This window comes from Aythya marila (assembly GCF_965140915.1).
Source record: "Aythya marila genome assembly, chromosome: 1".
Classification (NCBI taxonomy): Eukaryota; Metazoa; Chordata; class Aves; order Anseriformes; family Anatidae; genus Aythya; species Aythya marila.
In genome coordinates this window covers 195,142,339-195,162,922 of record NC_139042.1, presented here as the reverse complement: position 1 = coordinate 195,162,922, position 20,584 = coordinate 195,142,339, and the positions used below count along the sequence as shown (strand labels likewise).

Sequence of the window (20,584 nt, the reverse complement as noted above, 5' to 3'; positions counted from 1 at the left end):
TCTCTCCAAATGCAGGTCATAAGTTGTGACTTGCCTGGCACAGTGCTGTAGCATAGTCTCATGAGTGAAGCTATTTCTGGCATCCTCAGCATTTGCAGCAGATGGGGCTATCTAATAGCTTTGGCATTCCCAACATGCTGCTGCCAATGTGACATTATGGGTCGGCCAGTTTTGTGCATGAAGAGCTCCTCAGTGTTGGGGCACTGTTGATGAGCTACTCCCGGGAGGCAATGTGTGAGGCACTGGCATGTCCCACGGCACTGCAGCCAGCATCTGGGGGCACTGCTGTGTGCCAGGAGCTTGTGCGGGTGTGTGCACACCCAGTGCTGATGCAGGCACTTTGCTTGGGTATTGCACAGCACGTGGGCCACATGCACATGGGATTTTGGCTGCTTAGCAATTCTATAACCGGGCTGTCCCAGGAGGACACACCGTCTGTTTACTCTATAAATATAAAATATCCATTTAAAATCTTCATTCTGTGACACAAAGAACATTGGATCACTGTCTACTTTTATAATGCTGAAAAGCATTATCAGAGCAGTACCTATCCATCGCAACAGCAAGTGCCAGAGGCTTCTGGTGTACTGTAGCTGTGCAGTGCATTGGCCTCTTCATCTGTTAAAAAGTTCCCCCTGATTTTCTTCTTGTTCTGCCCCAGTCCACTCTGCACAGAGCATCATTGGCCTGGAAATCACTCCATTTTCAGTTAGCTTGAATAACTATCACTTTTTAAAAAATAAGAATTCATGCTGTGTATAGGAAACAATTGTGAGTTGCTGTTATAGTTTAACCTGGGAGGCAGCTAAGCACCGCATAGCCATTCACTCCCTCCCTCCACCCTACAGTGGAATAGGAGAGAGAATTGAGGGGCGGGGGGGTGCAGATCAAACAAACAAACAAACAAACAACAACAACAAAAAAAAACTTGTGGAGTTGAGATAAAGACAGTTTAATAGGATGAAAAAGGAAGGGATAATTAATAATAATAATTATGATAAAAGAATGCACATAGCAAGTGATGTACAATGAAATTGCTCACCACCTGCTGACCAATGCCCAGCCAGTCTTTGAGCAGCACCCCGCCCCCCCAACTCCAAAGCTGTTTTCAAACTGAGTAGGTAAATTCTTGTGACTGAGTTTGAAAGGACTAGAAAATGTTCTAGTAGATAGTAGAATAATGATTAAGTTTATGGGTACCAATAGACTCAGAAGTTTCTTCAATTTAATTAGAATTTTTTAATAATAAAACAGCTAAGAGGCTGTAATCTGCTTGAGTTAGAAAGAAAAAATATTGGGATGAGAACATATGGAATTTTAGGTGTAGTTTTAATAAAACTTAGGATCTCACTGTTTTTCCTTTCCCTGGGGAAAATAAATAAATAAATAAATAAAGATAAAAAGTTTTCAGTTCAACAAATTTTTAATTAAATTAAAATTTAATCAGCTGAATGACAAATATGACAAAAATCTGCTGGCTTTCCTCTTCAAAAATAGTTATGCATGTTAACTTTTTAGTTTCATCTAATGTGGGTTATGTCCGGAGAGGTAAGAAAAAAGGGAAGGAAGATAGAAAGTGGCTATTAGTATGTGTAACCTGCTATTTGACGTTCTCCATTGGTAACTGACAACTGCATAAGTAACAGATTAGATTTAGTTCAAAAGCTTCCATGAAGACATTTCTTCACCAAAATAATGTAAATAGAATCAAAAATATTTTTTAAAGAAAATAGACATTTTATTTTTATTAAATATATACAATCAGATGATTAATCAGAGTGGCAAGTTATAAAATATATCTCTTGGGTGAAAGAAGCAAAAGAGATTTAAGAGGTAAAATATGAAAGACTTAAATGTTAAGGCAATGTTAGAACCATAATAACAATAATAATAATAATAAATAATGGTTTAAAAGGCACTTGCATCTTTTATTTTGCAGTTTGAGTTGAATTAATTATGTCAGTATGCTAGCTGGATTTCACTCCTTTGTTGGGTATTGACAACATGTGCTTTGTCTGGCACATGTGTGACTGCACTCAGGAATCAGGCCCAGCCAGCATGGGTTCGTGAAAGGCAAGTCCTGCCTGACCAATCTCATCTCTCTATAACTGGGTGACCTGCCTGGTGGATCAGCAAAAGGCTGTTCACATAGTCTACCCAGACATAAGCAAAGCCTTTGACATGGTCTCCCACAGCATTCCTTTGGAGAAACTGGCAGCCCATGGGGGGTCAGTGTTGGGGCCCATCCTCTTTAATATTTTTACTGATGACTTGGATGAGGGAATTGAGTGCACCCTCAGTAAGTTTGCAGATGACACCAAGCTGGGGGGAAGTGTCGATCTGATGGAGGGTAGGAAGGCCCTGCAGAGGGACCTGGACAGGATAGGTTGATGAGCAGAGGCCAATAGGATGAGGTTTAACGTGGCTAAGTGCTGGTTCCTACAGTTTGGTCACAACAACCCCATGCTACAGGCTTGGGGCAGAGTGGTTCAAAATATGTGCAGAGGAAAAGGATCCGGGTGTGTTGGTCAATGCTCACCTGAACATGAGCCAGCAGTGTGCCCAGGTGGCCAAGAAGGCCAACGGCATCCTGCTTTGTATCAGGAATAGTGTAGCCAGCAGGACCAAGGAAGTAATTGTCCCCCTGCACTCTGCTTTGGTGAGGCCGCACCTCAAGTTCTGTGTTCAGAACTCACTACAAGAAGGACTTCAAGGCTCTGGAGCATATCCAGAGAAGGGCTACAAAGTTGGTGAAGGGCCTGCAACACAAGTCCTGTGAGGAGCAGCTGAGGGAACTGAGATTGTTGTGTCTGGAGAAGAGGAGGCTTAGCAGAGACCTTATTGCTCTCTAAAACTCCCTGAAAGGAGATTGTGGGGAGCTGGGGGTCAGCCTCTTCTTACAGATAACTAGCAATGGGACAAGAGGGAATGGCCTCAAATTGCACCAGGGGAGGTTTAATTAGGAGACATTTCTTCTCAGAAAGAGTAGTCAGACATTGGAACTGGTTGCCCAGGGAGGTGGTGGAGTAACAATCCTTGGGTTGGATGTGATACTTAGGGACATGGTTTAGTGGGTAATATTGTTGGTGTGGAGACAGTTGGACCAGATGATCTTGGGGGTCTTTTCCAACCTTAATGATTCTATGAGTCTGTGACAGACATCTTCCCTGGCACCAGATGTTACCAAAGGAACCAGTCACCTTGGCAGCTCAGTTGCCTTCTCCTACTCCTCTCTTTCCCACAGTTCCCATTCATCTGCCAGCAGAGCAGTTTATACTTGACTTCCCTAAAGTCTGCTTCAGACAAAAATCAGCTAGGAGCATCTGCATGAATAAGATTGATGTTCCAGTAACGGGGCAATGATGAGGAATGGGATTCAGGTACAACTTCCACTAGCCTCAGATTTTTTGTTCCAAATTTGCAACACTGCTGCAGTCCTAAAGCTATTTCAGGAACTTTACACAGAAATAGGTCTGGCTGACCCAGGTTAGTGTGAATATAGTGTTAATGACATCTGTAAAAGCTGTAAATTTAGCTCTTCTGGACAGAAAATGTGCATAGAAATTCAGCATCTCCAAAGGAAATAAAAAAGCTTTGTTGTAGGGATCTACTACTGAAGTAGCTGCTAATATAGCACTTTAATGGCACATAGCAGAAACTTTTTGGATCATTCTGAATGTCACTTTTAATGTGGGACATGCAGCTTCAAAATCAAAACAGACAGTAGTAGCTCTGTTTTTCATTGCAGCTTGCTCAGTAACCATCTGATCTTGCTTTTCTTCTGAGGATCTCATTCCTGTGCATTCTCTATGCCCTTGTCACCTTTGATTTTCTGACACCATGAACTACTTAAAGCAAGGCTTACACCATTGAGTTATTTTATAGTAGTAAGTACATATTCCTTACCTTTACTATAAATATTGTCTAGAATGTACATAGTGCCCTTGCAGGCACAATGTCTGCATCACCTTGTCATTGTGCTGTCCCTTTGTAGTAGCTTCATCATGGCAAATCTGTAATTCAGTAAGCTTTGAAGTTTAGACATACTGGTTCAAGTTAAGCTGTAATAACTGGCCACAATACCATCACAGCTCTTTAGAACTGAGCAGAATTTGTCCCACTTCATACTAATGATTCATTTCTACAAATCAGGGCTATCATTATTGTGTTTAGTACAAACAAGTCAGACCAAGTGTTAGCTGGCCATAAGTAAAAGCAAAGAATATATTGTTGTCATAAATATGCAGCTTTGTTGTCATATATAGGATTAAAAACATTGACTTCAGTAATTCTGTTCTGCGTCTATGTCAGGGTAAAACAGAATTTCTTGCTGTTTCATCTTAGGAAGAAACTAATTTGCGTTGTCCAAATAAATTGCTTATTGAGGGCCTCTGCATATTCCCACTGGCATAGTGACCAGGATAGGAACAAACTAAGAACTTCTTTCAAAACTCTCACTCATATGGGTGCATGAGACAACTCACCTGACCATGACATTGTTACCGTATGTGTATATACACATGCACACATCTGGTTGCATGAGTTGCTTTACTTTCCAATGTGTCTTCTAGTTTCTACTTTCTGTAAGAGACTATACATCATGCTTTTGCACACGTAAATTGGCCACAAGCTTGTGGACAATCACTAGACTACAGACGGACTTTGTTGCTATCAGCCAGTTGATGACTGACTCCCATGTCTAGTCCCAGTCATGTCTAGTCCTTCTTCTCATGCTGGGACAGGAGTGTGACAGGAGTGAGTCTCAGAACCTGCAGAAACATGGTGCTTCAAAACCTCTGGGATTATCAAGGTCAGCCTTTGCACCCTCCTGCTCTGGCAGGTGAAGTAACCATGTAACTGCAGCCTCTTCACTGCCCTCTGTCATGAAACACAGTCTCTTTGCCTTTTACTAGAGAATCACTGGTACCATGTTAAAGGTGGTTCCTTTATAGACAACTCTTGTTATGCCTTGGTGGGTTCATCTCTTCTTGTCCCATCATTGCTTGTTTGACACCTTTATCATAGTGATGACTCAAGACTCTGGCACTAATAGCTCTAATTGCGTATGCCCAGTGCGTACAGATGCTCAGCACCTAAAGGGGCAGAGTTAAGAAATATTGCTAGGAACTGAACTGATGAGAAACCAAACTACTCTGTAATAATGTATCTTGCCTTTTGAGAGGGAAGTGGCAATTTATAAGGCCTTTTCTGGTCCAGGCAAGATTGCTGAGGAGAAAGGTTTCCTACCTTTCCAGTGCAGACGTGTCTACTCTTATCTTTTCTCACGCTGCATTTTTTTTCTATATCTCTCTGTTCCTGTGCTGATTTCTCCAGGTTTAAATCAGAACCCCCTTGCTTTGAAGCTCAAGTCAGCACTAGGCAAGACATCAAGGCATTGGGCATCACCGTTGCTAAGAGCAGCCTGTCCTCTCCCAGTTGCATGCTTGTGCATAAGCAGGGTCAGAGCATGATTGAAGGGTGAGAGATGTACAAAAGCAGAGCAGACTTGAAATTAAATACTCTTTGAAGCTTTTTCTTAACTAGTCTTACTCTGGCACAGACCCCTGCCTTAGGGGGATGATCCAGTTGAATAGCAATGACCTAAAGCTACTGCTCTGCCCACTCAAGCATGCAAGGAGGAAAATGTATCTCAGAAATGACTATATGAGTATATCCGGGCTGCAAATAAATGTTTGTAAAAGATGGACTTTAACATTAAAAGAACGAGGGAGGACTTTATTTTTTTTTCTTTTTTTTTTTTTCTTTTTTTTTTTTTTCTGAGTAAAACTGAGTTTTCTGTAATGGTGAATGCTACACAGAAACAAAAAAATGGAAAAATCCTGGTGGGTTAGACCTTTATCTCTTTCCTTGTTTATTACTAGTGCCAATGGAGTAGCTGTCCTAATTAAAAAGAACTTGCCCTTTCAAACAGAGGAGCCTGATTCTGATCCAAATGGCCCTGTAGAAAAGAAATTGCTGAATGAAGTCATTACTCTAATTAACATTTATGCTCCTAATGTTAACAACATACTTTAAAAAAAAAAAACAGTAGCAATGATATTTCTCCTTAAATCATCTAATGGTCTGGTGTGGGCAAAGATTTTAGTTGCCCTTTGGTTATCAATTTAGACAGATCTACTAGGGGTGATTGCATTGTAAATCAGATATCTCAAGAAAGTCATTAATGAGCTAATGAGCGATAGATGTTTGTGGTGATGAAAGGCACAGCTAATAATGCTTATTTAGCCAAGTGGTGTACTTAAGTGTTCTCTGTTGCATACGGAAAGTGACCATACACCAGTAACTAGATAATAACATATTAGTTATTACTCAGTCTGTTCCATGATTTTATCTTCCTCTGCCTAGCCAGTCCCTTGTGCTCTGCATCCCTAAGCTCTTTCTGTGATTCACAGAACTGCAGTTTGGAGCCCTGCATCTGTTTGACTTTGTTTATATACTTCTTGTCTTCCTTAGCATAAATCATAAAGACAACTTAATTGGTTTATACTTCTGAAGCAGTTTGAAATGTGAAGTGTTGTGTAAGTGTTCAAGGTTGTTATTACTTTGTGACTCTTCCCAAGCCATTTTCTTTCCAGAATGAAAATTAAAGAGAAATTATTTGCCATTTACAAGAGTAAATGTGGTGAATTCTGTCATAAGCAATCACTCAAGTATCACCAAAAACAAACTTTGTTTCACAGAACTGCAGTTCTTAAACGCTTGAACTTTGCTTCTCTTTCATAACACTGTAAATCCATTAGCTTCACTGGAAATATTTGATTTTTGGTATTGTGGACAGAGAATCAGATCTTTGATATCTGTAGTTGTAAGGGAGTAGTTATATGGCATAATAAAGTTCCTGGAAAATACATGTCTTCTACATAGGTTTTGCTATAATTGAAACAATAATCCATTTCATACACTTAAAATCTGAAATTATAATTTTTTTTTTTTTTTCACAACAGGAATATCTACAATTGTAGCAGCATTTAAAACATAGTATTGTTACAGAGTGAAAGATTTTTTCACTTGCAGATGCATATTTTAACTAAAGAATTTGCATATACTCAACTAACAGCAATTTCCTCGTAGTGCAGTGCAGACTAACCCTTTGGCTTTTCCTCAGGACCTGATTAGCACTTAGCATTACCTGGGAATTTTTCTCAGGTGCAGTGTTCAAAAATTAAAAACACACAGAGACAGATGTTCTTTGCATTTAATTCCCTTTGTTGCTTCACTGGCTCGTAGGGCAGAGTCGAGAGGTATCCATGACAAAGTAGAAAGGTCTTTTACTCCAGAACAGGATTTTAGGATCAGAAATGAAACAAGCAAGCAAACCAAGGACAGCCAACAAAAAGTAGCCTAGGGCAATGCAGTGTGTCAATGAGAAAGAGACAGATAAGAAATATTTGGACAGTTGTGCATGTTGGCTTCAATCTGTAATGACTGTGCAGACCACATATCAAAAACATTTGGCTGTCCTTGACAGAGAAAAAAAAAAAGAGAGAAAAAAAAAAAAAAAAAAAAAAGGCCAGATTTTTCAACCATTGCTACTTTTTTTTTTCTTTTTTTTTTTTTCTTTTTTTTTTTTTTCCAGTTGAAATTACTTAAACAGTCAACTTGGTGAATTTTTTCTCTCTAGCTCTATTTGTAACTATTTGTCTAACTGCCTTCAGGCAACTGTTAGGTGTTGTCTTAGAAAGACAAAGTGATTGATCTGGTACTGTTTTAACATTCCTTATTTCCACTACTGATAATTTGTATATACTGCTCTCACTGGTGTAAAATCTATTTGGTTGGCATATTTCTAGCATAAAGTAAGAGCAAAATTTGGACCATCAACACTTAACACTTAATATATTCTGTACTTACAGCTTTTGCATTTCCCCAGTTATTTGTGGGCAAATCTCCTTGGCCTTGGGAGTAAAGTGTCTATTTCTCCCTAAAGTCTAACATGGTTGAGAAATGAGTGGGAAGTACCTTTATGCCACACATTTCCACAGCAATCTTATCCATGCTCAGAGAACATGTAACATTAGCTTGTCACATGGCAAAGTAATCAGTCTCTCACTGTGATGGTACTTTCTCCATAGCCTTGTAGCCACTTTTCATTTGGCCTTGTGGCCAAATCAATAAGACAATAGAAGGCAAGGGGTTATTTAGTCTCTCACCATAAAGAGCTCCCTAGGTACCAGATGAAGGTGACCCTCCTTTCCTTCTATGGGAAGAATGACATTATGAGACCAACAGTTTGTGGTGCCTAAAGAAGAACAAGCCAGAAGAGGCTCAGTTATATAGTTTAGGAGTGAGAAGACTTAAGTGTGGTCAAGTTCAAGACTTAAGTGTGGCCAAGTTTGTTCATTAGAGAATCCTGGACTACTTCCTTACCTGCTTTGCTCTTCTGCAACCATATGATGAACTGACAGCAGGAAATACGTATCATGCCATTCCCCAATATCTATTTGCTTGTTTCTAATCTGTGTGTGCAAGACGTCTATCCAAGACAATCTGCAGATGCCTTCTTAGGCACATAACACAAAGATAGCATTCTCCAGCAGCAGCTTGAATAAAGAAATACAAAAACTGAGGATTTTTTTTTTTCTCCTCAAAATACAACTTTAAAGAAAATATAGGACAAAATCAAGTCTAGAGTGTTTCCTTGAGATTGTCAAAAGGAGGTTGGAGACAACAAAAATGCTACTGTGAAGTTGTAAATGCAGCCTTTTAAGATAAACCTAAATTCCTATAAAAAGTGAAACATAGGACTAGTCAAACCTGGAGAGGATTAATCTAGCATCTTGTCTCATGCAAAAGACAGATATGGTAGTTTTCAGGACTGTAAGACCTCTACAGTACACATTTTAAAGTAAGTTTTCATGAGTCCCTGTTCAGGAATCCTACACAGAGAATTCTCAGATAGCTTTTTAGGAACCATAGATTAATACATGTATAACATGGGGGTAATTTCTCAAAAATATATGATATAGTAACTGCATTTTCTTGAAACTCATTCCCATTTTTGACTCAAAACTTGATCAAGAAATCTTCAGAAGTTGTACAGTGTAATTATATTTTGCATGAAAGTGTTACGTTCCTCTGAGCTTCAGTTTCTTACCTTGACTTTTATATATTTTTTTGTATTGTTTACTTTTAGCATATCCTTTCCTGTTTGTCACTTTATTGCATAAACAACTGAAATAAATTTTGCTTTTATCATAGGGAGTTTATAACTTCCTTTGCTTTTCTCAGAACGTCTTTTATTTTTGTTGTTGTTGTTGTTGTTTGTTTGTTGTTTCCTGTTTCTTTTTTTGGTTGGTTGGTTGTTTTTTCCTTAAAAGTACCGCTACCACACTGTATGCAGTAATGTTCTTAAACACATTATTGAGTGTTTGCATTACACATTGTTCCATTCCTTCCACAAGCTGCTACTAGTTTACAGTTCTGGCTTTGGTTTTTATTTAGGAGGAGAAAACTGCCTCTGTGTAGCAAGCTGTCTGTAGTAATGCCAGTATCTTTCTAGAATGGATAGTCATGTTTCAAGCCCATGGTTTCCTGATTTGTATTTACCAAGAATAAGTGATGATTTCCCATACACTTTCAAACTCTTTCTTCCTTTTTAGTCTTTTTGAAGCAACAGAAATATCCAGTTCTGTGGCACAAAGTTAAACAAAACTGTCAAGAAATGCTCTTAGTCTTTTCCTCACGTTTCTTCTCCAGATCATTTGTAAGGATGTCAAACCATGCAGGCTCTATTGTCAAAGAGGAGGCTCTCTGCTGCAAGCTGTTCCCTAATATGTCAAAGGACTATTACAAGAACCTTAGAAATAATGTATGAATTCTACAAAATCAGAATTCAAGGGGAGTAGACAATCTCATAGATTGATAAAGCTAAGTTTTTAAATGGTGACAGAAAGCAATAAGATGATTGGGTACATTGGGATCTTTGGTTATTAAAGGCCTTAATCCTTGGCCTTATCATTATCATTATCCTTATCCATATCCTTATCCATTATCATTATCCATAATCCTTATCACTAGCCATCTAAAAGGTGTCTGGACCTTTTTGTAAGGCCAGCAATCAAAACTGTGTGCACTTCCAGAGGTCAATTCATCCCCCTTAAGGTCACAACCTAGGGCAGGTGGGTTGAGATAGTTGGTTACTTTAGAATAGATACCTAACTTTTAAGCAGCAAAAGTAAAATGAACCCACCCGCTCTTTTCACTTGGTGATCAGACACAACAGCAAGTGACTACTAGAGGGCTGAATCCAGATAACAAATAGCTTATAACAAAAAGATATGTTTTGTATGAAGTATATTGATACTTCTGCTCAACTGCTTCAGCAAGTATACTGTTTATAAACTGAACCATGTATCTTCATGGGAAAATGGAGGTTTTAGGTTAGCACTAGGATCACCTTTTAGAAAATGAAGTCAGACGACAAGATTGCTTTAAAATGTACAAAATACAGGAAAAAAAGAATTATGCTACTAATATATGAATCGAGCTAAACTGTTGCACCATCTTGTTCCAGTATCCTGCATTCATACCTCTGTGATTCTTGCTTTTAAAATCCAAACATACTTCTGTATTAATTATTAATTCCTTTTCCTTTGTCCATTATTTTCCTTAAATAAATGAGAGTAGCCCTTTAAGGAGTTTTGTCTAGATCTTTCACTTCTGTTATGCTGTGCTAAGTATAAAATCAAAACAAGGGAGTTAAAGGTCACTTTATACTTGCTGGTTATTGGGAGATCTGTGATGTGCAGTGCACACAGCACACTACAGCATCTTATAAACAGTCACCTCTCTTCTAGGCCATTATTTAAAATTGATTTGTTCTGCTTCTCAGAGGAAAATACAAACTTGAAGAATATTTGAGAGAATGAAGGTCAGGACCTTAATTTTTGAGGAATCTTAAAACAAGCCTGTTCCTCTTCCATAGCCAACTCCACCTGAACTTAACACAAGATGTTTGTGGTTACTTTATCTGAAATATATTTACACCTTTAACCCACGGGATTACCAGGTCTGATGGGAGAAGTATTATTTCCCAATTGTGAGAGATTTTGTGCTCAAGAGAGTTGTTTTTGTTCACATGGTTTGTTCTTGGAAGAAATTAAAGAAATAATGAAAAAAACTCCAAGCAGTATCTTATAAAGCAGTATCTGTAAAGGTGAAATTGTTCTTTCTACTTCCTTCTTGAACTTTTAGACAGAATGTTACGTTCCTACATTTGTAGATGAGCTGCTGTTGACATCTAAGAGATTCAGGAACAAATTTGAGGAATGCAGAATATGTATAGGAAAAATTTTTCTAATAAGTCTAAATAAATAAATAAATACTTTAGTCAAAAGAAGAAGAAGCTACATAAAATGAAACTATGGAAACAAAGATGGAGAAAAATTAGGAGTTCAAGCTCTCTGAGAGGCATTAAGTGGTTTCCCCAAGGAAAATATTTACTAAAAAAATAAAAATAAAAATGTATATTCACTTTGTATGTCTTAATTTTATGTCCCCTATAGAGATCTGATATACTCTATCAGTATCTTAAGGAAACAAGAATTGATTTGCTACTAACATTTATTATGAAAAATGCTAATTAAGAAATTCTAACAGATTCACAGATTCTTACTTTTACAGTCTGTCTGGAAAAAAAAATGGGTTCTTACAGGGGGCAGCTAGGGTCCTGTAGCAAGAGAAGATGAGGAGCCAGTCTTGGAAGTTTTGACAGCCTGGCTGTCTCTGCTCCTGTATTTAGAATTTAGAAACTTCCTCTGCTATTGCATTCCTTGGGGGCCAGAACACTCTTGGGCAAAAATCTGCAGCTATAATTAGTGATTTAATTTTAATGTAGATGAATAGACAATCCTGAAGCCAGTTATTAAAATGTCATTAGTTGACACAGAAGTTAGCATATCTGGCTAATCCCTAGCAGAAGCTGAAGAGACCAACCTAAATGAGAACTCTGCCTGGGGAAGAGTCACAGCAATACAAGTCATCCAAAATCTCCCTGTCTCAGAAACAGCTGGCCAGCCTTTGCCTGAAAATGTTAATTTGTTCATAAAGAATGAATGGGGTGATACAGACACCCCATTTCCTTTATACTGACCTTTTTTTTTTTTTTCTGAAAGAACCCTGAGTTCTCCGGAAAATATTCCTTTTGAGTAGCTTTGGTGCTAGCAAAAGCCCAATACAGTTAGAAAACAGCAAGGATGAAAAACAGATTTTATAAAATGTAGCCCTGGGGGGTTATACATCCAACAAGTATGGAATTAGTTCTGTATATCATGTATAACTCATTCTGACAGTACTCCCAAAGTAAATAAATTTTAATTTGTATTTTTAATTCAGACGTTAATGTAACAGTAAGGCTTAGAGAACTGATCTAAAGCAATCTGGATTCAAAGGCTTAGTTGAAAAAACTAGTGAAAAGACTTCTTAGGACTCTTCAGTCTCTGGCTGAAAGTAAAGAAACTGAAGGTTAACTGCAAAGTTTAACTTTGCAGTTTAGAAATTAAGAGATTGTTTTGAAAAATAAAACCTTATACCTATATTTAACAATAATTTTTGTTTTCTTAAAACCTGAGAGGTCTGGACTAATACCTTTTCTTGCCTCTTTAACATCTTAATGTCACAAACATCATGAGCAAAAATAATACAAATGAGAATCTAAAATGAAAAGGTTTTATAAGGTTTTATTTTTGAATTCCACTTTAGCATCAACACTAGGAGTTATGCAACTCTTTGAGCCATCAACCAGCATTGCAAAACCATCATGAAAATGTATGAGCCCACGAACAAAATCTACTCACCCAACCTTAGAACTGTGATTAAAAAAGCCCTAATTATAGTATAGTCAGCAGTCAAAATAAATTACTCACTCAAGGTGAGTGGGTGAAAAGAAGTTTGCAAGGCTTCCTTAAGGAGGTGGTAATTGTCTTGAATTTTGTTAAAATACATCACTAATTATATTTTAACAATGTCTATGTACTGTTTTCCTCTTTGGGAATCTTATAAGGTGGTTGTAAGAATTTTGAGAGAGAGCTTTTTTTTTTTTTTTTTTTAGTTTTAAAATATTCTGTATTTGTACTGCAGAGCATGTTTTATACCATGTCTAAATGGCATGCACAGATGACTTTAAACATTAGAATAAAATAATTTCATATGAATAATATGCAGATTGATTGGACCTAAAGTAGTTTTCAAAAGTAGAATAAACCTGTCTACTTCCATATTAAAGTAATGTGTAGATCTGACAGTGCAGTGAAGTGAGAGCATGGTGATGCCACATTGTTGGCCCCTGGAGGTCTGCACACAGAGCTCAGGAGGTCCATAGGGCCTGCATTTAAGGAATCTTTCTTGTCTTCAAGATGTGTTTTACAGAGATACTAAACCCTTCAAGGCAGGTTTCTGCAACTCATTCACCTTGGCTGTGAAAATTTACTACAAAGTTGAAGAGACTACCAACCATGCATAATCTTACCCTGCTGGTTATACTGCCAGTATGTTGGGCCTACCCTAAGCAGTACCAAAAACACAGGCTTTCATTCCTTCTGTCTTCTAGAGATTGCAAGACCCATATGCTTAAACTTGCATCCAAAGAAAGCTCAATGCCTGGGCTTCAGACTAGAGAAGACTCAAGCTTGACTTCCCAGGGCTTGCAGACTATGGGCTACTACAGATGGAGAAATTGTTATTAAATCTCTTTTCATTGTTAATGTTGCACATTTGCTTCCACAAGCAGATTGTTTTGTTAGTTTTACTAGTGCTTAGGTGGTGTTCAGACACCTTCATTATAGGTTACAATTAAAAAGATGCTTGTTGATATATGTGACAGGCCTCTAGTCATTAACATACGCAGCTGTCATCTTTGAATCCAGTAATATTTGCATTTATTATTTTTTAATTAAAAATCAGGCTAATTTCACCTATTCAAACTCTGTGTACCATTGCAATTGGTTGTTTTTCATGTGTATTTGTTAGTGAGTTGTTAAATACCAAATGTAGAGTACTTTCCCCTAAGTTTAGTATCACTAGTCAATGACCACAAAAGCAATATGAAGAGAGTTCATCAGATTTGCAGTTACTGTTCTAATAACTGAAAAATAAGGTTTGTCTTTCATATTATTGTGGCTGACTCACACCATTTTGACTGATACTCCAGCAACTGAAATTTGTATAAACAGTACAGAAATATCAATCTAAATGAAGATGCTGAATAAGCAGAAGTTGGGGTGTATTTGTAGCTGGGTATCGTTTCAGCCCACTCTTAAAATGAGTGTGAAAATAAACGTGTATCTCATTCTGGGCTAGGAATCTGAGTCACACCAGAGTTGGAAATATTCATATTAAAAGCTTTTTGATCTCCCACAACTCTCATTCTCTGTCTGATCATTCATTCCTGCTATAATATCCTAGCTCCCTGGCAACATCTTTAGCTTTTCACCACACTTAGTTTTTATACTAAAATTTTTCATTTATTAAATGATAAGATCACCCGTATGGTGGACCAAGGGAAACCAGCTGATGTGATTTTTTTGGACTTCAGCAAGGCTTTTGACACGGTTTCCCATAGGATCCTACTGGACAAAATGTCCACCATACAGCTAAATAAAAACATCATACGATGGGTGAGCAATTGGCTAACGGGCAGGGCCCAAAGGGTTATGGTAAATGGAGCTGCGTCAGGCTGGCGGGCGGTCACCAGTGGGGTCCCTCAAGGCTCCATTTTAGGACCGGTACTTTTCAATATTTTTATAAATGATCTGGATGTAGGAATAGAGGGTATTTTGAGCAAGTTTGCTGATGACACCAAACTTGGAGGAGTTGTGGACTCAAATGAGGGCGTAAAGGCCTTGCAGAGGGATCTGGACAGGTTGGAGAGCTGGGCGATCACCAACCGCATGAAGTTCAATAAGAGCAAGTGCCGGGTCCTGCACCTGGGACGGGGAAACCCTGGCTGCATGTACAGACTGGGCGATGAGACGCTGGAGAGCAGCCTAGAAGAGAGGGATCTGGGGGTCGTGATAGACAGCAAGTTGAATATGAGCCAGCAGTGTGCCCTGGCAGCCAGGAGGGCCAATCGTATCCTGGGGTGCATCAAGAACGGCATCGCTAGTAGGTCAAGGGAGGTGATTGTCCCGCTCTACTCTGCGCTGGTGCGGCCTCACCTCGAGTACTGTGTGCAGTTCTGGGCACCACAGTATAAAAAGGACATGAAACTGTTGGAAAGTGTCCAGAGGAGGGCTACGAAGATGGTAAAAGGCCTTGAGGGGAAGACGTACGAGGAACGGCTGAGGTCACTGGGCCTGTTCAGCCTGGAGAAGAGGAGGCTGAGGGGAGACCTCATCGCAGTCTACAACTTCCTCGTAAGGGGTTGTCAAGAGGCAGGAGACCTTTTCTCCATTAACACTAGTGACAGGACCCGCGGGAACGGGGTTAAGCTGAGGCAGGGGAAATTTAGGCTGGACGTCAGGAGGGGGTTCTTCACAGAGAGGGTGGTTGCACACTGGAACAGGCTCCCCAGGGAAGTGGTCACTGCACCGAGCCTGTCTGAATTTAAGAAGAGATTGGACTGTGAACTTAGGCACATGGTCTGAACTTTTGGGTAGACCCGTGCGGTGTCAAGAGTTGGACTTGATGATCCTTAAGGGTCCCTTCCAACTCAGGATATTCTATGATTCTATGATTCTATGATTCTATGAGACTAGTGAAGCTTCAGGAGACAAGAGCTCTCCTAGTAATATTGCCAGTCCTACAAAGCTTGATGACTCAGGCTGGCCAGTACCTGGACAGAAATGCAGACCTGGCAAAAAGACCTCCTTCCCCTCCTTTCCCCAGAGACACACCATGCAGGAGGAAGAAAAGTGGAATGTCCCACTCGGTGCTGCAGTATAGCGAACATCATTAGAACTGAGTCTTGGTATCATATCAGCATGATGATTCTTCTGCTTCTGTACTATCATCCCAAAGCATTTCTTCTTTCCAAAAGGACTTACCATTTCTCAGGAAACAAGTCCAAACCTATTGCTCCATCATCAAACACTTTTTCAATAAAACAAAAGTTTTACTACTCCCTGACATAGGTGTGCTCAGGTTAAGAAAAAATATAGTTGTGTTGACCTCTTAATTTACTCCTTTTTGTGCTGCTCTTGACTTTCTGATCTGATCTCTGTCATCAGGGCTAACCTCCCCATTTTAATGTAATTTTACCTGACTTCTTCTTTGCAGAATCAAGGAGATCTTTTCATACAGCTTAGGGGTAGCAAGCAGTACTTGGTAACTGTAACTGTGCTATGGCTTCCAAGCCATTTCAGCAGCAAAGTCAAACAGGTTAGGTTAGATCGCCTTTAGTATTCAGCTGCACTTGGAAATAGGCTGAGAGCATTGAGACAATCAGGCACAGCAGCAAGATAGATTAAGCAGTGGTGGCTTTTCTGCAATTAAATACTCATTCTGCACTGCCTGTCTGCATGAAGGCTTTTAGTCAGGTCCAGCGCAAAGAGCTTAGCTTAAGCTCTGCTGGCTTCAGTTTGACCTCATGACTTTCTGCTGTGGTAGCAGGAGAATATGTGCACGTATTTAAGTACAGCAAGGAGACACCTGAGTAAGAGGGCAGCTGTACTGAGTCAAACCAAAGGAAACTGTAGCTCCATACCTGTCAACCCCTTTAGATGTTAAGGCCTATAATATAAGAACAGGAAAGGCATGCAGAGATACACCCCCACTCCAGTGATCCATATGGCATGGAACTCCTGATTCAGAGTTTCTACCTTTATATTTAATAGAGTTTCATTTTATTTTATTTTATTTTATTTTATTATTTTATTTTATTTTATTTTATTTTATTTTATTTTATTTTATTTTATTTTATTTTATTTTATTTTATTATTGTATTTTATTTATTATTTTAATTAATTTATTTATTTTATTTTATTATTTTCTTCTGATTCTATGTCTGTATAGTTGCTTCTTGGCCATATCTATGATACTGGAAACATCTGTCAGCGAATGCCAATGTTTTCTTATGCTGTGTAGGAAAAAACAAAACAAAAACAAACAAAAACAAAACAAAACAAAAAACTTCTTTTACTTGTTTTAAATCTGCTGATTTCATTGGGCATCCTTTTGTTCTCATGTAGTGAGAAACCAGGCATGTGTTTTCTAGGCACTTTCCCAGGTTTCTCCTGATTTTATATATATATGCCATATCCCCCTTCAGTTGTCCCTTTTCCAAACGGAAAACTCCAAATCAATTTAAGCAGTTCCAAGCTTTAATTGCCCCTCTTTAGTTCCCCCCATGTAATTTTTGAAAGTCAAGGACAAGAACAACAGGCAACATTCAGAAGGGAGGGTACTATGTGGTTTTGTGTAGTTCTGTAAACGTGTTTTTTTGTTTTGTTCTCTGTTCCTTTCCTTAAAGCTCCTGTGTTTTTTTTTTTGTTTGTTTTTTGTTTTGTTTTGTTTTGTGTTTTTTTCTGACTAGTAATAAGCACAAGATTTATGTTTTCTTTTAGTAAGCTTTATTTTTTATTAATTCTTAAAAATAAAAAATAAACACAATTTAAATTATTTATTTGGTGTGCTTTTTGCATGTACAGGAAGCTGATTTTCCATGCCTTATTATCAGAAGCTCAACAGTAACATTTTGAACCTTTGCTCAAGCAACATGAAAAAGAATGGTTTTTATCATAGATTTTCCAAACATCATTGCAACAACAGTTACAGTATTTAAAAATTTAATCTCTGCATTACTCCCAGATTTACTGAAGCTGTATGAGAGTGTCTCCCCTCATTATAACATTCTGTCTTCAATGACTTGCCCAGCGTGTTACCATCAAGGTTGGGGTGTCCATAGCTCCAATGCTAAGCTCTAAGGTTTAGATGAGGAATTTCAAGGCACAAAGAAACGCTTTTTGATACAAAATACAGTTGACATCAATTCTAATTTTTATTTAATGGAGGACTGCTCTTTCATTGAACTGCCTGGGTCTCTAATTCTGTGTATATTTTCCTTTGGAACTGTACAGATTCTTTTCATCATTTTTTTTTTGATATACCGATTATGTTGATATATGTGGTCCAGTTTCTTATTTTCATTTGCATTGCTTATGAAAACATTTGAATTAAGACAAATAGATAAATCAACTAATAAAGCAAAAGTCACTTTTAAATCAATGGTTGCTTGATCATAGAGCATACGACATTATGATACAGTGCAAAATTTGGAAATTACATTGCATTTTCTGTTTGAAACTGAAAGAATGAAATGCTCTTTAGCTCCTACTCTTAAATGTACATTGTTGTATCTTATATTTTGATATATGTCATATTCATGGAAATTTTTTGTCATGACTTTTGTCTCTGTCTCCCACTAATGCATACTGTCAGTCAGTTAAAATGAAAAAGTGTTAAATAACCAAAAATAGAACAAGCATGCCCTTCATTTAAAACATCATTTATTGTCAATCCTCTTATCTACTATTCAGAATATTAGCATTACTGCTAATTACTGCTGATCTAGATTTTGTATCACAATGGGAAACTAAGAATAAGTGAAAAAAGGCAAGGTACTGCAATTTTAATTCCACAGTTTGTATTACATCAGACCTTTAACCTTTAGATTTTTGTGCTGATATTTACGAAATCAGTGGACAGGTTTTGTGAAGCTTGTGACAGCTGTGGGACTGATGCAATTTCACTTTCAGACTAGTAAAATAGTTTAGGTCAGGGATGAATTTTTTAGATTTGACAACCTCCATTTTTTTCGAAATATGTAGCATTACAGATATGCCTCTCACCAACAAAGATAACATTGCTCTTAAGGAAGTATGAAAGTAGACTTTCATTTTAGCAGTGCCCTCAAGACCATCAGTTTTCAGGTACTCTTAAAATACCTCAAATAAAAAACTAATTTCACTGTCAGAGCTCAGAATTTTGACTGTGACCAGATCTGATTTTGACGTTTTTTAGAGGTACATTTTTACAAGTTGATCAATGTAGATTTCCCTCCCCATTTAAACACCAAACCCTGCTCCCCTGTTTTAGCCCCCTTAGCCTGAAGAACCTCTTGAAGACTGTGGGAGGACAGGTCATGGACAGCCACGCAAAGGCACAAAAAAATGACCATATGGTCTACAAACACCTTCAATATGTTTCCTTTTTTCTTTGAAAAAGTGTCTTAGAGCTAGACAGAATTTCTCATATTAACTGCTGAAAATCTACTGTTAAGTAGATTATGCACTGCCATTCAATGCAATTTTCAGATGACAAAATATAGCTTTGTATTAACACTATGTATTCATATTTATGTCTTTTATTATTCTTTATGCTTACTTCTTCAAAGGACTCACAAGTATTTTCAATACTCTTTTATTTAATTATGCTAATATTTAATTTTTCAACCATATTTTCAAAGAGAAAAAAATGAGGTGTCTATAAGAAACAAGTTTTGAGACCAGATGTGCTAGAAATTCAAGCATAAATATATTGATAGATAAGATCAGACCATGGTCCATCCAAATAATAATCATTCTGGCATAAAGTAGATGATTCAGAAGAAGTTACCAGAAATTTCATGAGAGAAATAGAGGATAATAAGTCAGCCACCTTAAATCTTCTAAGAATTCCTTAGTTCTCAGAAAGTTTTAAGGTCTAAAAAGTAAGATCTCATCTTTCTTTGAAAATATATTAGCATTAACCATTACAAATCTGGAGGTTTGCTCATGAAGAGCAAAAATTTGACAAAAATGAAAAATACGATAGTGCATGCATTACTGAAAACTGCAAATGTCTGCCATAGAACAATTATTTGCTTTCCAACTGGGTAAGATAATATGGGGGGTATGAAAATTGTATATTATGGTGAACAGTCAATACATTTATGGTTCTTTTGGTCCTTCAGAAATTCTTGTATTTGGCACAAACATTATAAAAGTAATTTGTCCTAACTAGCAGTTTGAAATGAGAAAATAGCTCCAATATGCTACCTATTTTGGGGGTATTTGGGTGAGAGGAATGATAATTTACCCTGTTAAACTTTCAGAGAGTGTCAATATGGTATATATTTTAAGCATAATATGTTCACTACTATTGGCATTAAAAATAATAATAATAATAATAACTTCACAGTAAATTTTTAACTTCACAGAAAGTTGAACTCATCTTTATATTAGCTGATGAACCGGATCCTATATCACAAAATCCCATTAATCTAAACCAAGAGAAAAAGAAGCATTAGATGAATTTCAGTGAATTTAAGTATTATTCTTTTCTTTTCAGACAACTATTACGGCACTCCAAAACCTCCAGCAGAACCAGCTCCATTACTGTTAAATGTAACAGATCAGATCCTTCCAGGTGCCACTCCTGGGGCCGAAGGTAAACGTAAAAGGAATAAGTCTGTGAGCAATATGGAGAAGACAGGTATTGAACCACCGGAGGAAGAAGAGGAAGAAAGACCTGTGGTCAATGGAAATGATGTGACAGTAACACCAGGTCTGTTCTTCCTTCTTACTTTGCAATGTATTTCTGTTATTCACAGAGACAACAGTTACCTCCTTCAGCAGTGAGAATGAGTGTA

General features: G+C 37.8%; 1 protein-coding gene across 4 annotated transcripts in view; it reads left to right on the top strand.

Annotated features, from left to right (window-relative positions):
- The window catches only part of MAGI2 (membrane associated guanylate kinase, WW and PDZ domain containing 2), a 771,385-nt gene that overhangs the window by 486,526 nt on the left and 264,275 nt on the right, over positions 1–20,584 (top strand). For all 4 annotated transcript variants that reach the window (XM_082759166.1, XM_082759165.1, XM_082759164.1 and 1 more), the window contains exon 4: positions 20,284–20,499. In XM_082759166.1, the coding sequence (XP_082615292.1) occupies positions 20,284–20,499 (216 nt within the window). The remainder of the gene's footprint in view (positions 1–20,283; positions 20,500–20,584) is intronic.